At 43.2% G+C, this 14,561-nt stretch overlaps 1 protein-coding gene across 1 annotated transcript; it reads left to right on the top strand.

Moving 5' to 3' along the window:
- Positions 1-275: 275 nt before the first annotated feature.
- Positions 276-13,242, top strand: LOC110369841 (fumarate hydratase, mitochondrial). The gene is made up of 10 exons (XM_064038704.1): positions 276-624; positions 9,733-9,849; positions 10,759-10,840; positions 11,016-11,137; positions 11,314-11,546; positions 11,627-11,832; positions 11,929-12,132; positions 12,247-12,408; positions 12,511-12,641; positions 12,899-13,242. Exons 1-10 carry the CDS (start codon positions 580-582, stop codon positions 13,028-13,030), a joined length of 1,434 nt encoding a protein of 477 aa, XP_063894774.1. The 5' UTR covers positions 276-579; the 3' UTR covers positions 13,031-13,242.
- Positions 13,243-14,561: the final 1,319 nt, after the last annotated feature.

The following is a 14,561-nucleotide window of genomic DNA, read 5'->3' as shown; positions in this document are numbered from 1 at the left end:
ATTTCATTCGGTGATTTAAAAAGTTAGGTAAGTTAAGTTTCCAGAGAGGAGAAGAAAGTTGACCTAAGATGGTATTATAATATCGGATCCATTATCTTATGATACCTAGTTAATCTTTATCAAAGTTATGAATAAAATTATTGAGCCAAGTCAAACATCTCAACTGGCTCTTACATAACACAGAAACAAACGCTAATAATTATGCAAATAGCGCCAATGTTAAATCAAATATGTTAATTGATAAGTCGTATCAAACTGTGGTCGTAGACCGCGGCCAATCAGTTTTGCCACAACTCTCCACGCGGCCGGTCTCGTGAAACAAATTGATAAATAACCCACTAAAAGTACCTACATCGTACCTATAAAATCCGTGGGACAACATTCACTATAATAAGTTTAGTAGTGGGGTACCAGACCGGTTGGCAGTTCGCTTCGCCCCTCGAACGTGGCGAACGAAAATATTCGCAAAAAATCACAATAAAAAGTCAGTACTTAGGTATCTACCGAACCGGTACCGTAAGACAAATAAAGTCTGTGTTTCTTTTATTTTTTGGTGCTAATCTACATAAGTTGTTCAAAATGGAATGCTCATCTTGTCTCGGTCAAGTTAAAGAAGTCAAAATGGTAAGTTACAGAAAAGTACCTACTCAATATTTACTCACTCGATTCTATGGTTGGCACAGAAAAATATACACTACCTCTGTCATAACAATTTTCTCATGCTATGATCGTATTTAGAGCGGAGATAATTTCTGTGTATTGCAATATAATGCCTAGTCGCTTGATTCAATTGTGAACGTGTTTATTACCAAATGTTATGACGATTGATAAACGAGAGCGTGTTTTGTTATTCAAATAAGTTTGCGTAATATCTGCTAACCGGTAGGTCAAGTTCAGCGACACTGGCTTGCAAATTAAATGGTACAACATCGCGAGAGAATTGATCATAAATGTCTATTATTTAGGTACATTACTTGTTGATCCCACGGTTTCATTCTACGTATACTGAAGTGCATTATTGTCTGCCTAGACTTTTCCCAAATTGTGTTGGGGTCGTCTTCCAGTCCCAACCGGACTCCATTGAGTAGGCACCAGTTTTTACATGGAGATAGACTCTGACTGTCTGTCTTTAACTATACGTTTAGAAACACGGAGGAATTCATCATGAGATGAAGACCGACCTTATTGATTGACCCGAACGGCTATTACTTAGGCACGATGAGGTGTGAATAAGTATACGTAATAAGCTCATTAGTCTTCACTGTGGGTAGATCTGTGACAGAGTTACTTTCTCATCTTATAGCACCTACTGTTTTGATGTGGATATCATGATAACGAAAGTAATTAATGTGAAAGTTTTGTGTACAAACTTACGGGCTCGAGAGCCTACCTAATCATAATTATTTATTTTTGTTATTGCTATTAGACATGATACTATGACACACCGTGGTGCTTCGTGTTTGATATTTAAAATATTAGATCCTAATGTTTTATGTTAGTCTCGATCGAAACAAATATAAATTTTCGTAGAGGAACCTTTGTGAGGGCACGCGCGGCGGATCTAGCAAATACATGCGATCGATGCTTATCGCGCGCGGGTCCTGCGGCTACTGACTAAAAACAAGATGTCGGCGCGCCCGTCGCTGCGCGTTCGTGGCGCGTCGGCGCGCATTCGCGTAAGCTACGAACGCCCCGCCCCTTCCGTCTATTCTAGGAAACGAGCGGGAACGCGAGTTTGTCGGCGTCCGGAAATGCGCGGGGTAATTCGATTTGCGACATACTCCCCCTCTAGTTCGGGAGAGCGTCCTCGCTCCCGGACTAGCTCATTGCCCGAGCGTTTCGGACGTCCGCGACGTCGTTTGGGTCGAACAGGATTGAGTGGTACTGCATTACCTGTACCAGTGTCCACGAACGGTGTTATATCCTGTGTATGATACTTACCGAGACTGTCGGCCGGATTTTCTGTTGGCGAGATAATAAAGGTAGTCGGGCTAACCCTTTTTGTGATCACGTAGGGTCCGTCGCGTTTGGGAAAGAATTTCGCGGTCAGACCTTTACTCCCTTGACTAAGGGCATGGGTCCGGACTAATACTTTGTCACCTACCTTATATTTGGGACTAGGTCTACGTGCTTGATCAGCAAACCTCTTGGATTGATCTTGTTGTCCTTCTACTCGCTCTCGAACCGCAGCCAGGTTAGAAATAAAGCTCCTTAAGTAGGGAGTGATCTGAGGAAGGAAGTTCTCTTTATCGAGTATGGCTCTCAAATCATGACGGGCTTCGGTGGGGGATCTCATCTCTCTGGCAAACATCAGAAATGCGGGAGTAGCACCGGTGGTTCTACAAACGGCGCTATTCAGGGCAAAACGGATCACCGGTAGCTTCGCTGGCCAAGAACCATGGTCATTCTCCACGAGTTGGGCGAGCTGCACCTTTAAATCGCGGTTTTTCCGTTCAGCGGGGTTTGCCTCTGGATGGTAAAGTGGTACAAAATTTTGTTTTACCCCTAAGATAAACATACATTGTTGCATGACTGCCCCAACAAATTGTACGCCGTTATCGGACGTTACCCTGCGGGGTAAACCATACCGAAGGAAGTATTCTTCGGTTAGCACTCGTGCGCAAGCTTCAGCAGTCGCCTCCTGCAGGGCAAAAAGTTCTACCCACCTGGTAGCGGTGTCTTCAACCAGAAGAATCCATCTCTCACCGTTTTCACCTTCAGGTAGGGGACCGAAAAGGTCAACAGCTAAGACCTCATTGCGTTGCTGTAACACTGGCGTTTGGAGCAGTCCGGGGGGCTTGTTATTGGCAGCCTTGTATCGCTGACAATCTACACAAGCCTTCACATAATCTGTAACGATCCTCCGCATCCCAGGGAAATAGAAAGACTGTGCGATCTTGAGGTAAGTGCGATCGATCCCAGAATGTCCCGCTAGGGGGGAATCATGGCACTCCTTGAGGATCTCAGGACGAAGGGAGAGAGGAATGACGAGCTGAGGAGACTCACTATCCGAATCAGGGTTGTATCGGTAAAGTACTCCTAGGGATAACAGGTATCCGCGTTCTGTCCATCTCCGTGACGCTACTTCGTCGGTACTTTCCATATCGGTGAGGATCTTCTGAATCTCCGGGTCGGCAAGCTGTTCCCGCCTTAACTCTTCGGGGCTCCTAGCGGGAATGTCGACAATCACTGTGCAGATACCGCAAGAGTCGCGGGTATCTGGTGAACATATAGGCCTACTCAGTGTGTCTGCCACTACATTCGCCTTTCCCGGGGTGTACTGATACTGAATATCGAATGACTGAAGTTTAAGAGCCCACCTTACTAAGCGTCCTGTAGGGGATTTGAGCGTCATAAGCCAACGGAGGGGTTGGTGATCGCTACCTATAATTACGGGATGTCCGTCTAAGTAGCACCGAAATCGCTCTACAGCCCATACGACGGCTAGAGCCTCTCGCTCAGTGGTCGAATAATTTCGCTCAGCGGCGGTCAAAAGACGGCTGGCGTATTCGATGGGTCTTTCTTCCTTATCCTCCCCCTGGAGCAAGACGGCTCCCAGCGCATAATTGCTAGCGTCGGTGCGGAGGATAAAAGGGCGATTGAAATCTGCCTGAACTAACACTGGAGCTGAAGTCAAAAGTCGCTTCAGGTCGTGAAAAGCAGAGGACTGCGTTGTACCCCAGGTCCAAGTCTGACTTTTCCTAGTTAATCTAGTCAGAGGTTCGGCCACGGCCGAGAAATTCGGGATGAATTTGCGGAACCACGAGCAGGTCTGCAAGAAGGTTCGTAGATGCTTCAAGTTGTTGGGTTCATGCATATCCAGAACGGCCTTGACCTTGTCAGGGTCAGGTGAGATTCCCTGTTGGGTAATAACATGGCCCAAGTACTGGACACTCCCCCTGGCGAATACGCATTTATCTCGATTCACCCGCAACTTGAATTCTCGAAGGCGACTTAAGACAGACCGGAGATCCTCTAGATGCTGCTGAAAACCTTCGGAGATGATCAGGAGGTCATCCAAATAGGCCAGGATGGTGACGTGGGCTAGAGATGAGCATGAGCGCAGACGATCGATCAGCCTCTGGAACGTCGATGGCGCGTTCTTCAGTCCGAAAGGCATACGCTTAAATCGAAAAGTTCCCAGTGGGCTGATGAAAGCGGTCTTATCTCTATCTTGCTCATTCACACTCACCTGCCAGTAACCTGACCTAAGGTCCAGGGTACTCATATAGCAATCCCTCTTCGTTGATTGTAATAGTTCGTCAATCAACGGCATAGGGTAATGGTCGGTTTTGGTAACAGCATTTAAGCGCCTGTAATCTACACAGAAGCGTATGCTGCCGTTGGCCTTAGGAACTAGAAGAGCAGGAGAACACCATGCAGACTCACAGTCTTCAATGATGTCGTCCTTGAGCATCTTCTCGATTTCTTGACGCATAAGTTCCTTCTTGGCCGGGGTCAATCGGTACGGTGGTACCGAGATAGGAGGGTGCTCACCTGTATCAATGCGATGTTCAGCATAGGGGGTAGGCTCTCCCCCTAGCTGGAAGATGTCCCCATTGTCCACCAAGGTCTGCTCCAGCAGGTCCCGTTCCGGTTGGGTTAATACTGTACCTTCATCTTCCCGGAGTACATCCGCGGAGGAACAGGAAAGCTGTGGCAAGATGGAGGGTTCGAACTGCATTGGGTACTCCATGTGGCGAGTCTCTGAAAAGCACCAACATTTCCTAGCAAAATCCATTATTAATGAAGCTGCCAAGAGGAAATCCATGCCCAGTAATGTCTCATTCTGTCGTGCATCCGGAAGGATGAGGAAGGGTGCCTGAACCACCTTTCCCTCCAGGTGCACGTCCAGAGTAGTTATTAGGACGTCAAGCTCGCGCGCGTGTCCGTCAGCGAGTTTGATACGTCTTCGCGCCGGCTGAAGCGGATGACCCTTGCGACGTAGGAGGATGTGCAGCGTGTGGCCCGCAATACAATTTTTAGCACCGGTATCAACTAACGCGGTTCCCGACGCGCCTAATATTTTTATATTAAAAATTGGTCGCGAAACTACCCCGAGTTTATCATGGTTACCGTCACCGGCGCGCGTGCTCTCATCACAATATATTGTGTCACTACACACCTTAATATCTAACTTATGCTTAAAACAATTGCAAGAACAAAAAGAATCACTAAACAAATTACAAGCATATTGGTTACAGCCCTCTATATCGCGGGCGTCATTACACATATTAAAATAATGCGAAGAATAGTCGTCGTCGGCGTCATCGCAACATAAAATGTTTTTCGATACAATGGTAGATAATTGGCGCTTGCACCCTAATTCACAATGAGCGTTATCAATAATCATGTTATCCTTGCTATTATTCTTCGTAACATATTCGTGGTAACATTTCACCACGTTGCTGGTCAAGTGAACGTCCGCAAACTCTTTATTTAGTTTTAAGTTATTAGTTGAGCACGTACTATTTTGTTTACGTAAATAACGCGAATCTAATTTTTGTTTAGATGGTTGCTCGTTTATTCGCGGACTATCACATGACCCGCTATTCTGTTGAACACAATTATTATTAGAAAATATGTTCGAATGCGACGTCGACTCTATACAATTTGCAACGTAACTATTATTACTTATATTATGATTCGACTGTTGCGTTGATTTAGAATAAGAAACACATCGCGGGGCAATGCTATAAAAACTTTGTTCGTTGTTGCATTGTTTACAGTTTTCACGAGTCACATTTTGTGTACCGCACTGATAACACGACACCGGATTATTATTAGTCTGAGCAGCTGCCTCACCTGTTCCTGTTGACTTACGGCACTGTTCCTTTCGGTGTCCGAATCTTCTGCAGGACACGCAGAATGGCCGCGATGCAGGTCTCGATGACGCCGGTGATGACGTATGCGTCTGCTCCTGACGTGTTGTGGAGGCGGGCGCTCGCTCGGGCGGAGGGCGCGGCGCGCGCGGCTCGCGCGGCGTCGGCGCTGTCTCGTCGCGAGGGAGCGCGGGCGCGGAGAGGGCGCGCGGGCGCTTGAAGCGGGCCTCCGCCGCCGTCGTTGCGTCGCGCTGCGGGTGCTCCGTGCGGCTCGGCGCGTGCATTGCTGTACATTGCGGGTTGTTTGGCCGCAGTGTTTTTCGGTGCGGAGTAGAGCGCTTCGCTCTTTGTTGACTCGGCGATAGTTTCTTCGATAATTCTCGATTTATTCAGAAGTTCAGAGAAATTATTAAACTCTTCGCGACGTAAGCGTTTTCGAATTTTGCGATGAAGTAGGCCGTAAACCATATCGAGCTGCACCTTCAATGATAGGTCGCCCGCTGGTAGGCGCGATAACAGCGCTCGGCTCTTCGCTATGAAAATGTCTGTTCGAACATCCTCGGCCTGTTCGATTCTAAACAATTCTCGGTATATTTTGTACTCGGGCGGCGATCTCCGTATGCGTCGCGTAGGTATTTTATTACGTCATTCCACGACGAAACTTCGGAACGAATGCTCTGCCACCAGGTCGCTGCGTCGTCTGTCAGCAGCATGGACATGCCTTTTATGGCCACATCGTCATAAATATTGGTGCACTCTTTATATGCCTCAATGGCGTCGATGAACGTTTCCACGTTTTCCTTCGCCGATCCGGAGAATCTCGACGTGCATCGAGCGAAGTTGCCGGTCCTCTCTGCCGCGCTCGGCGTTGGTGCCGGTGATGCGGTCGGGGTGGACGCCGTCGCGGACAGGCGTTGCAGCATGCGCTCGCACATATCCGCGTTGGACTGCTGGATAGTCGTCAGCAGTGCGGTAAAGTTGTCGCGAGACATGGTGACGCTGTCGTTGAGGTCTTCGGCGTGCGAGCCATTGAGTGATTGCCGTTGGCGCGTTCGCGGCATTTTAAACGGACACTATGGTACTCGAACACGTACACGAACAATAACTACACCAATTGTTTATACTTAACACCAACTATAGTAGGTATAAGGCCCCACGTTGGGCGCCATCTTTCGTAGAGGAACCTTTGTGAGGGCACGCGCGGCGGATCTAGCAAATACATGCGATCGATGCTTATCGCGCGCGGCTCCTGCGGCTACTGACTAAAAACAAGATGTCGGCGCGCCCGTCGCTGCGCGTTCGTGGCGCGTCGGCGCGCATTCGCGTAAGCTACGAACGCCCCGCCCCTTCCGTCTATTCTAGGAAACGAGCGGGAACGCGAGTTTGTCGGCGTCCGGAAATGCGCGGGGTAATTCGATTTGCGACAAAATGCTAATTAGCAAAAAAAACGCACTTAACTTAGTATGCAACTGTCTGGACGAATATAGCGTTTGGATCGAAGGAGACTTCTCAATGAGTGCTCATTTATTTTTGATGGGAGAAGAATTTCAATAAGAGTGTTGGTAAAATCATATGTTATTAACCAGACACACTGTAGCCAGTCAGGTTAATTTAGAATAAAGGAATTGACTTGAGGATAAGGGCTCTAATAAATTGGCGTAGTACCTACAGGTAATGGAGTACTCACCCGAGTTTTTGATGATTTTTGATTCATAAAATTTTAAGAGGGAAGAAAGTTGTCTAGTTCATTTCCTTTCACAGGCTCTGGTCTAGACTATCCATGAATTCCAGTTAAGTTTTGATGTAAATACGCGCTGGACTGATCTGATAGGCAGAGTTAGAGTTACTCTTTCGTATTTTTACTTCTGTACCTATATTTTTCAGTATCATATTCATAGAACCATATTTATACTAAACGAATTGCAACTACAATGTTATTTTTATGGGATCCGCTTTCCGGATGCGGTCGGTTTGCAAACGATGCCAATGTCAATTGGTGCATCAACGTAACGACCTGTTGTTTGAGCATTGTGATAAACATTTGATTCTTTGTTATTAAAACACTGCAGTAGATCTACAAAGGTTTTGAACTGTTCGTCGTCATCGTGTCAGCCGAAAGACACCCACTGCTCTGGTCAAAAGCCTCCCTCCCCGAAGGTTCACCACTTTGCTCGATCTTCAGAAACCCACTGCTTCCCAGCGACCTCAGCTAGATCGTCCGGCCATCTAGTGAGGGGCCTGCCCACGCCGCGTTTTTACTAATCAGTCTTTTCCGTATAAATCGCAATTAGTAACCAAATAAGTTTTAGTAGTTAGATTTACTTACTTAGGTATGTATCTGTGTAGGTATCTGTGAAAGTTGATATGGCTATAAAGAAAGAATGTTACTTGTGAGATGACAGCAGACTAAATAGAAGCATGTTCCGCGGACTCCAAATAAGATTGAGATAAGGACAGAGGCATGACCTATGTAAAATGTAAGGTGCATCTTGAATCAACTCTAGAGGTAGAAACGCACCCGAGCCCTCGAAATAGGATGAAACCGTGGGGAGAGCATAAGAGGACGTAGGTACTTACTTGCCTAATAAACAATCGATGGTATGTACTTTCCGGCGTCTAGACAAATTCTCATTAGAGGGGAAACATCTCGTCCCCCTCTTTACAAAATATTATCTGTGATATTATATCTGTGTTATACGTTATTCTCACTAACTTCGGTCCACCGTTTCACCTGAATCCCGAGAGTATTGCTTCCCGCATCAGTCAGGATAAAAAGTGGTCTAAGTTATTAGTCAAAAACCCGTTCAGTAGTTTTTGGGTGAATGAGTAAAAAACACATTAACATAGTAGGATTAGTTAACCTACCCCTATTACATTTTTATGGTCTTTTTATCTATGCTATAAGTACTTTTTTTACTAGTCCATGGCTGTTAGCTAATTATGCGGGACATAGCAACAAATAAAAGGTATTCTAGTCTACCAGATGTCCTTGACACGGTTACAGCCTACGCATGGGAGCTTTGTGACCTTGTCCCTACTTGTGGTTAAAGGGCAAAATTATCAGTAGGTGGTAAGGTATCTATATTATATTAACCACAGTTTTTATCATTCTCATCATAAGAGGTCCCTGTAGAAGCAATGCCTCTAGTGTCAAATTTGCAGCACACCAAATAGGTACTTAAACTATATGGATTTTCCTCTGAGTTTACATTTGCTACTATGATATTTACCCGACGAGTTTAAGCAGAACTGTTGGTAAGTAATGGTAAAACTGAATAAGAACCTTTTGGAAACATGAGGGCTAAAGAAGTCATAAATAAAATACTCTGTGAAAAAAGCTGAAAAAAGTTTAACTTGACGTTGTCACTTCGCAAATAAGATACAAAGAGCAATCTTTATTTTATTTTGATATATTTTTTTTGTGTATTTCGTTTTTTATTTATTTACAATTCCTTATAATCATGGCGTGCACAGTATGTATGAATCCGGAGGGCAAACCTGTAAAAATGGTAAGATTTGTGTCCAAAAACGATATATTCGAGGAAACTACTTCCCACTACTGAATAAAAGTACTCCATGAGTTATTCTGATGTATAGCTAGCTATACTACTGTAAGGTTTTATCATTACCCGTATAGTAGTTTAACGTGAAAGAGTAACAAACATCCAGACACTGAAACTTTCACTGTGTGATAGTATCACATAGCCACTTCTATGTTAGACCTGAAAATTCTGTGTATTAATGAATTCCCCGAGATTAAGAATCTTTTTTTATTCAACAATTATAATAGCATATGCCAAAAGTGTTTGGGTTTACATTAAATGGGTCCTCTAGAAAGAGCATAGCTACAGGATTTACATTGAATTCCAATAAGCCAACTTCAGCTCATATTATTTGTTTTTCTTTTCAGAGAAAAGAACGCGATACCATGGGAGAGGTGGAGGTACCTGACGACAGACTGTACGGATCCCAGACTGTGAGGTCAATCATGAACTTCCCTATTGGAGGCATTGAGGAACGAATGCCGGTGAGTTTCCTATATCTTTACCTTTCTTAAATAACGAGGAATAGAAGGTGAGCCTTACATTGTAGTTGTCGCGTGGCTCGGCTGCTATGAATGGCTTCGGGTCGAAAGTACTTCGTGGGTTTTAGAAACATTCACAAAGCAGCCTGAGCCTGGTGTTGGTGTTTATTTGATACACCCGTGCATCGGAAACCATGTAAATATCGGTCCTGCGCCTGATCTCTCTTCGGTCGTGTCGAATTACCGTCCCATCGGGCTATGAGAGTGAATGAAGAGAGAGTGCACCTGTGTCTGCGCAAATGTTTGTGCACTATAATTGTCCTGCGCAGTTGGCTAATCTTCGCATATGGGAACAGCCGCCGTGGCCGATAATCGGCTAGGAGGATATCATCACCATAAGACATGGATATCGTGACTTTTTGCAAAAACAATACAAAGTCTTTGACTTTAGTCTTTTTCCAGATAACGGTTTGTTTATGTGTGTCAGTTGCTGAGTGCGTTATCTCTAAAACAATAAACTGTTGTTTTATTGGAATCATTATTTACTATCACTGATGTAAATGTCGACCTTATGTTGCCCTATGAGGCAATCAAAATATATTTTAGTCACGCATGAAACTGACGACAATATTGTCCGCGTTTTTCATTCGATACAGAAACAGAGAAAGATAATAGATATTTAGGATTCTTACTGTTTAGCTGTACTATCCTGTCCTGAAATTTCTCTAAACTGCGCAATGACACTAGTTGTTAGGTGATTAAACCTGTAGCTTTCTCAAGACGATGGAGAGGAGCCTTTTCCTGTACGGCGAGATAATTCCTACTCCATTCTTAATTGTCTCTCGAATAATCCATAATATGATTGTCCAAATGCTAAGATCAATACCATTAATGTTGTCTGTATTATTGTAGTACCCTGTCATCATCGCCTTTGGTATCCTAAAGAAAGCTGCCGCCAAAGTGAACATGGAGTATGGTCTAGAGAAGAAACTTGGTGAGAATTCTTGACAATTTAATCTGACTTGATATAAAACGAAAACATATTACGTGAAACACATTGGATACTATAAAAACAAAGTAAATAGCTATGATTGGATCATTAATATGTAAATAGTTACCTAGTTACAAGGATAATGATGGTAGCTAATTCACTTGCATTTATGTTACAGCGGAAGCAATTATGCAGGCATGTGATGATGTCATATCGGGCAAACTATACAGGGAGGGCCACTTCCCTCTCGTCATCTGGCAGACAGGATCTGGCACCCAGTCCAACATGAACACTAATGAGGTAACAACGCGTATTTGGTATTTGAGAGAACTCAATTTACAGCCCTTGTTTACTACCATGATCAAAACCCATGAATCTCTTACTTTAAGGTGGTGGCCAACAGGGCTATTCAGATCTGCATATATCAGACAAGAATATGAATGTATAGGTACAAGCATTACTTTCATCATCCCCAGGTAATTGCCAACCGAGCGATTCAGATCTTGGGAGGCAAGTTGGGCACCAAGACCCCAGTGCATCCCAATGACCACGTGAACAAGTCCCAGAGCTCCAACGATACCTACCCCACGGCTATGCACATTGCTGTGGCCATGGAACTTAGGGACAGACTCATGCCTGGCCTCGTAGCCCTCAAAAACACTATGGAGGCAAAGTCTAAGGATTTTGACAAGATCATCAAAATTGGCAGGTCGGTAGATCGCTTAAGATGACGATTTGATTAGTAGAATTTGATGAGGCTTACGCTACCTTACCTCGACATTTCTGCAGGACGCATTTGATGGATGCCGTTCCCTTGACCCTGGGCCAGGAGTTCAGCGGCTACGCCACGCAGCTATCATTCGGCATCGAGCGCGTGTGCAGCACGCTGCCGCGCCTGCACTACCTGGCGATTGGCGGCACTGCCGTCGGCACTGGCCTTAATACACGTATTGGATTCGCAGAAAAATGCGCCGCAGAAATTGCCTCCATCACAGGTACAAAATCCAACATAAATAAACCCTTAATTATAAACTGTATACAAATCTCCCTTTGACCTTAAAATTCTCAATATGCAAACTTATATTTTACAGGAATTCCTTTCGAAACAGCGCCAAATAAGTTCGAGGCCTTGGCCAGTCACGATGCTATGGTGGAAGTGTCAGGAGCGCTCAACACAATTGCTTGTTCACTGATGAAGATCGCCAATGACATTCGTCTACTAGCATCTGGACCTAGGTGTGGTTTGGGCGAGCTGATGTTACCGGAGAATGAACCTGGATCATCTATTATGCCTGGTGAGGTCCTTTTAGTCTTGTCTAAACGTCTGATAATACCAAAGAATTTGAAGAGCTCCTAAATTTGATACTTGTATTGAATGTCCTCTCAATGTCATACTTGTCACGTTTCAGGCAAGGTGAATCCGACCCAGTGCGAGGCTCTCACGATGGTGGCAGCGCAGGTGATGGGCAACCACGTGGCCGTCACGGTCGGCGGCAGCAACGGACACTTCGAACTCAATGTATTCAAGACCATGATGGTCGCTAACGTGTTGAGATCTATTAGGCTTCTCGGTAAGATGGTGGTTCTACAATAATATTAGTTCTCTTATGTTTTTGTTCTATATCTACCTCATTACCTGTGTTCTCTAATCTTGTATTTACTTATTTATCCAGGTGATGCCTGTCAAGCATTCAACAAGAACTGTGCTGTCGGCATCAAGGCGAATACAGCGCAGATCCAGAAAATCATGCACGAATCACTCATGTTGGTCACAGCGCTCAACCCACATATCGGTTACGATAAGGTGAGTCATACTAGAAAATACTAAGATTCTTAACAAACTTCGGGCACATTTTCGTCATACTATCCACCTACTGTTCATTGAACTGACATGCATACAACTTTTGCTTTGCACTTTGATATTTATTCTTAAGTCATCGCCAGTTAACTCCCACGTAGAACATAAGATGCAACCAGAAAATTGAGAAACGTGGAAAAAACGAAATGCCAAATGATGATGTTAATCGAACAATGTCCCAATAATACTAATATTTGTTCCAGGCTGCACAAATTGCGAAACAAGCTCATAAAGAGGGTGGTAACCTAAAAGACACGGCTATCAAGATGGGTCTCTTAACTGCAGAACAGTTTGACCAATGGGTGAAGCCAGAAGAAATGCTTGGTCCTAAGTAAGCCAATGAGGATTGAGCGAAGATATGCGCTTAGGATTTAAAAGTATTTTTATAATGATGTATTTTATTATGGAGTGAACTTAAATTCCAGTGTCAAATGTTTTTTGTTATGTGCATAGTGTTGCCAATTTTTATAATCAATCATGGTTAATGTTTCAAAGCTTTTTGGTAGATATTATTACTACCTTTACAGTTACCTACACTATTTATTTCTGTTCAAATAGGTATGATACCTATTCAGATTGTTAATTATAACTGAAGCCGCGTTTTATAATAATGTTGAAATTTTGTTTTTGAAGTGTTAATCCCATTACAGATGAAGTTTATATCCTACTTATTTTTATTTTATTTTCTCTAATACTATTCATTATTATCTACCAAGCATTTATTCCAGTTATGTTGGAGACACAGAAATAGAAAAGGGATCTTTACCAAAACGTTTTAGCTCTTATATCCACACTCCATAAAAATTGAGGGACGTGGACAAGTTTTTAATCAACCCATTGAATTTCCCCAATCATGAAAACTATTGAGTAGGCGGAGGCGAGATGTTTGAAGAACAGATTTCTCCTAGATAAGAAAAAATACTCCGCTTTGTCTGAACCTGGGCCGTAAACAAGCATAAAGATCAAGTAAGCGCCTAACCAAAGTAGATTAGCAGCTACAAAACGTTGTCTCGGCTAGGCGATTGAAGGATTACGTTGCATAGCCAACGGTTTTGTGATGATTCGATTCGTGAGCGTTCCAGTAGAGAGTGTTATAGATAGGTACTAGGAACACTAAACGGTAGGTGGGTCATATTCAAAAAAATTGTATATTAAAACGTCCAACAGAGTTATTCTTTTTTAAAGAATAGCTACTAGCTAATTACTCTTAAAACAGAATAAACATTTATTTCAGCATTATGAAAAACAAAAATAACGCCCCATAATCCTCAATGAATGATTAATTTTAAAAGAAAACTACAACGTAGAACATTTGTTTTCATATAAGCAATGCGTGTCCACATTCTTGGCGCGACATTTAGAAAACATTTTATTATTCAATATTAGTATTTTAACTGACAAATAATTGATTTCTTAGCAGAGCATTGTGGAACCTGAAGGAATTTGCTAAAATTATCATGAAATATATCACGCAGAATTCAGGAATAATTAATTAAAGCAAGTCTTGATTTCACTTCATTTCTGTTATTCCTGTCTGTTACATTAGTAATTTTAATATTTTTGTAGTAGTTATCAAAATTATTTTACCTAAAACATTAGCAACTGAACTGTCAAAAGAATCGACGAATCAAAAATGTTCGGTAATTTTGTTAAGCGCAACAAGCACGAAATATTGTGGTGCAGTGATTATTCGACAATTAAAAGTTACTTATTACTGTGAGACTTTTAAAGTATCGGTAAGTACTTTTACTGTTTTATAACTCAGCTTAGAATAAATGTATATTGACACTATCACTGTACTATACAAGTTTCGTATAAAGTAAGAATTAGCATTGAAAAAGAGATTTTTTTAGATTAGACACAAGC

The sequence above is a fragment of the Helicoverpa armigera genome, chromosome 16, assembly GCF_030705265.1.
Source record: "Helicoverpa armigera isolate CAAS_96S chromosome 16, ASM3070526v1, whole genome shotgun sequence".
NCBI classification, from domain to species: Eukaryota; Metazoa; Arthropoda; class Insecta; order Lepidoptera; family Noctuidae; genus Helicoverpa; species Helicoverpa armigera.
This window is presented reverse-complemented; position numbering and strand designations above follow the sequence as displayed.

Coding starts and splice junctions, on each gene's coding strand:
- LOC110369841 (XM_064038704.1), top strand. CDS start 580: ATGGAATGCTCATCTTGTCTCGGTCAAGTTAAAGAAGTCAAAATG. Junction 625..9,732: donor AAGTTAAAGAAGTCAAAATG/GTAAGTTACAGA, acceptor TTTTCTTTTCAG/AGAAAAGAACGCGATACCAT. Junction 12,642..12,898: donor CACATATCGGTTACGATAAG/GTGAGTCATACT, acceptor TATTTGTTCCAG/GCTGCACAAATTGCGAAACA.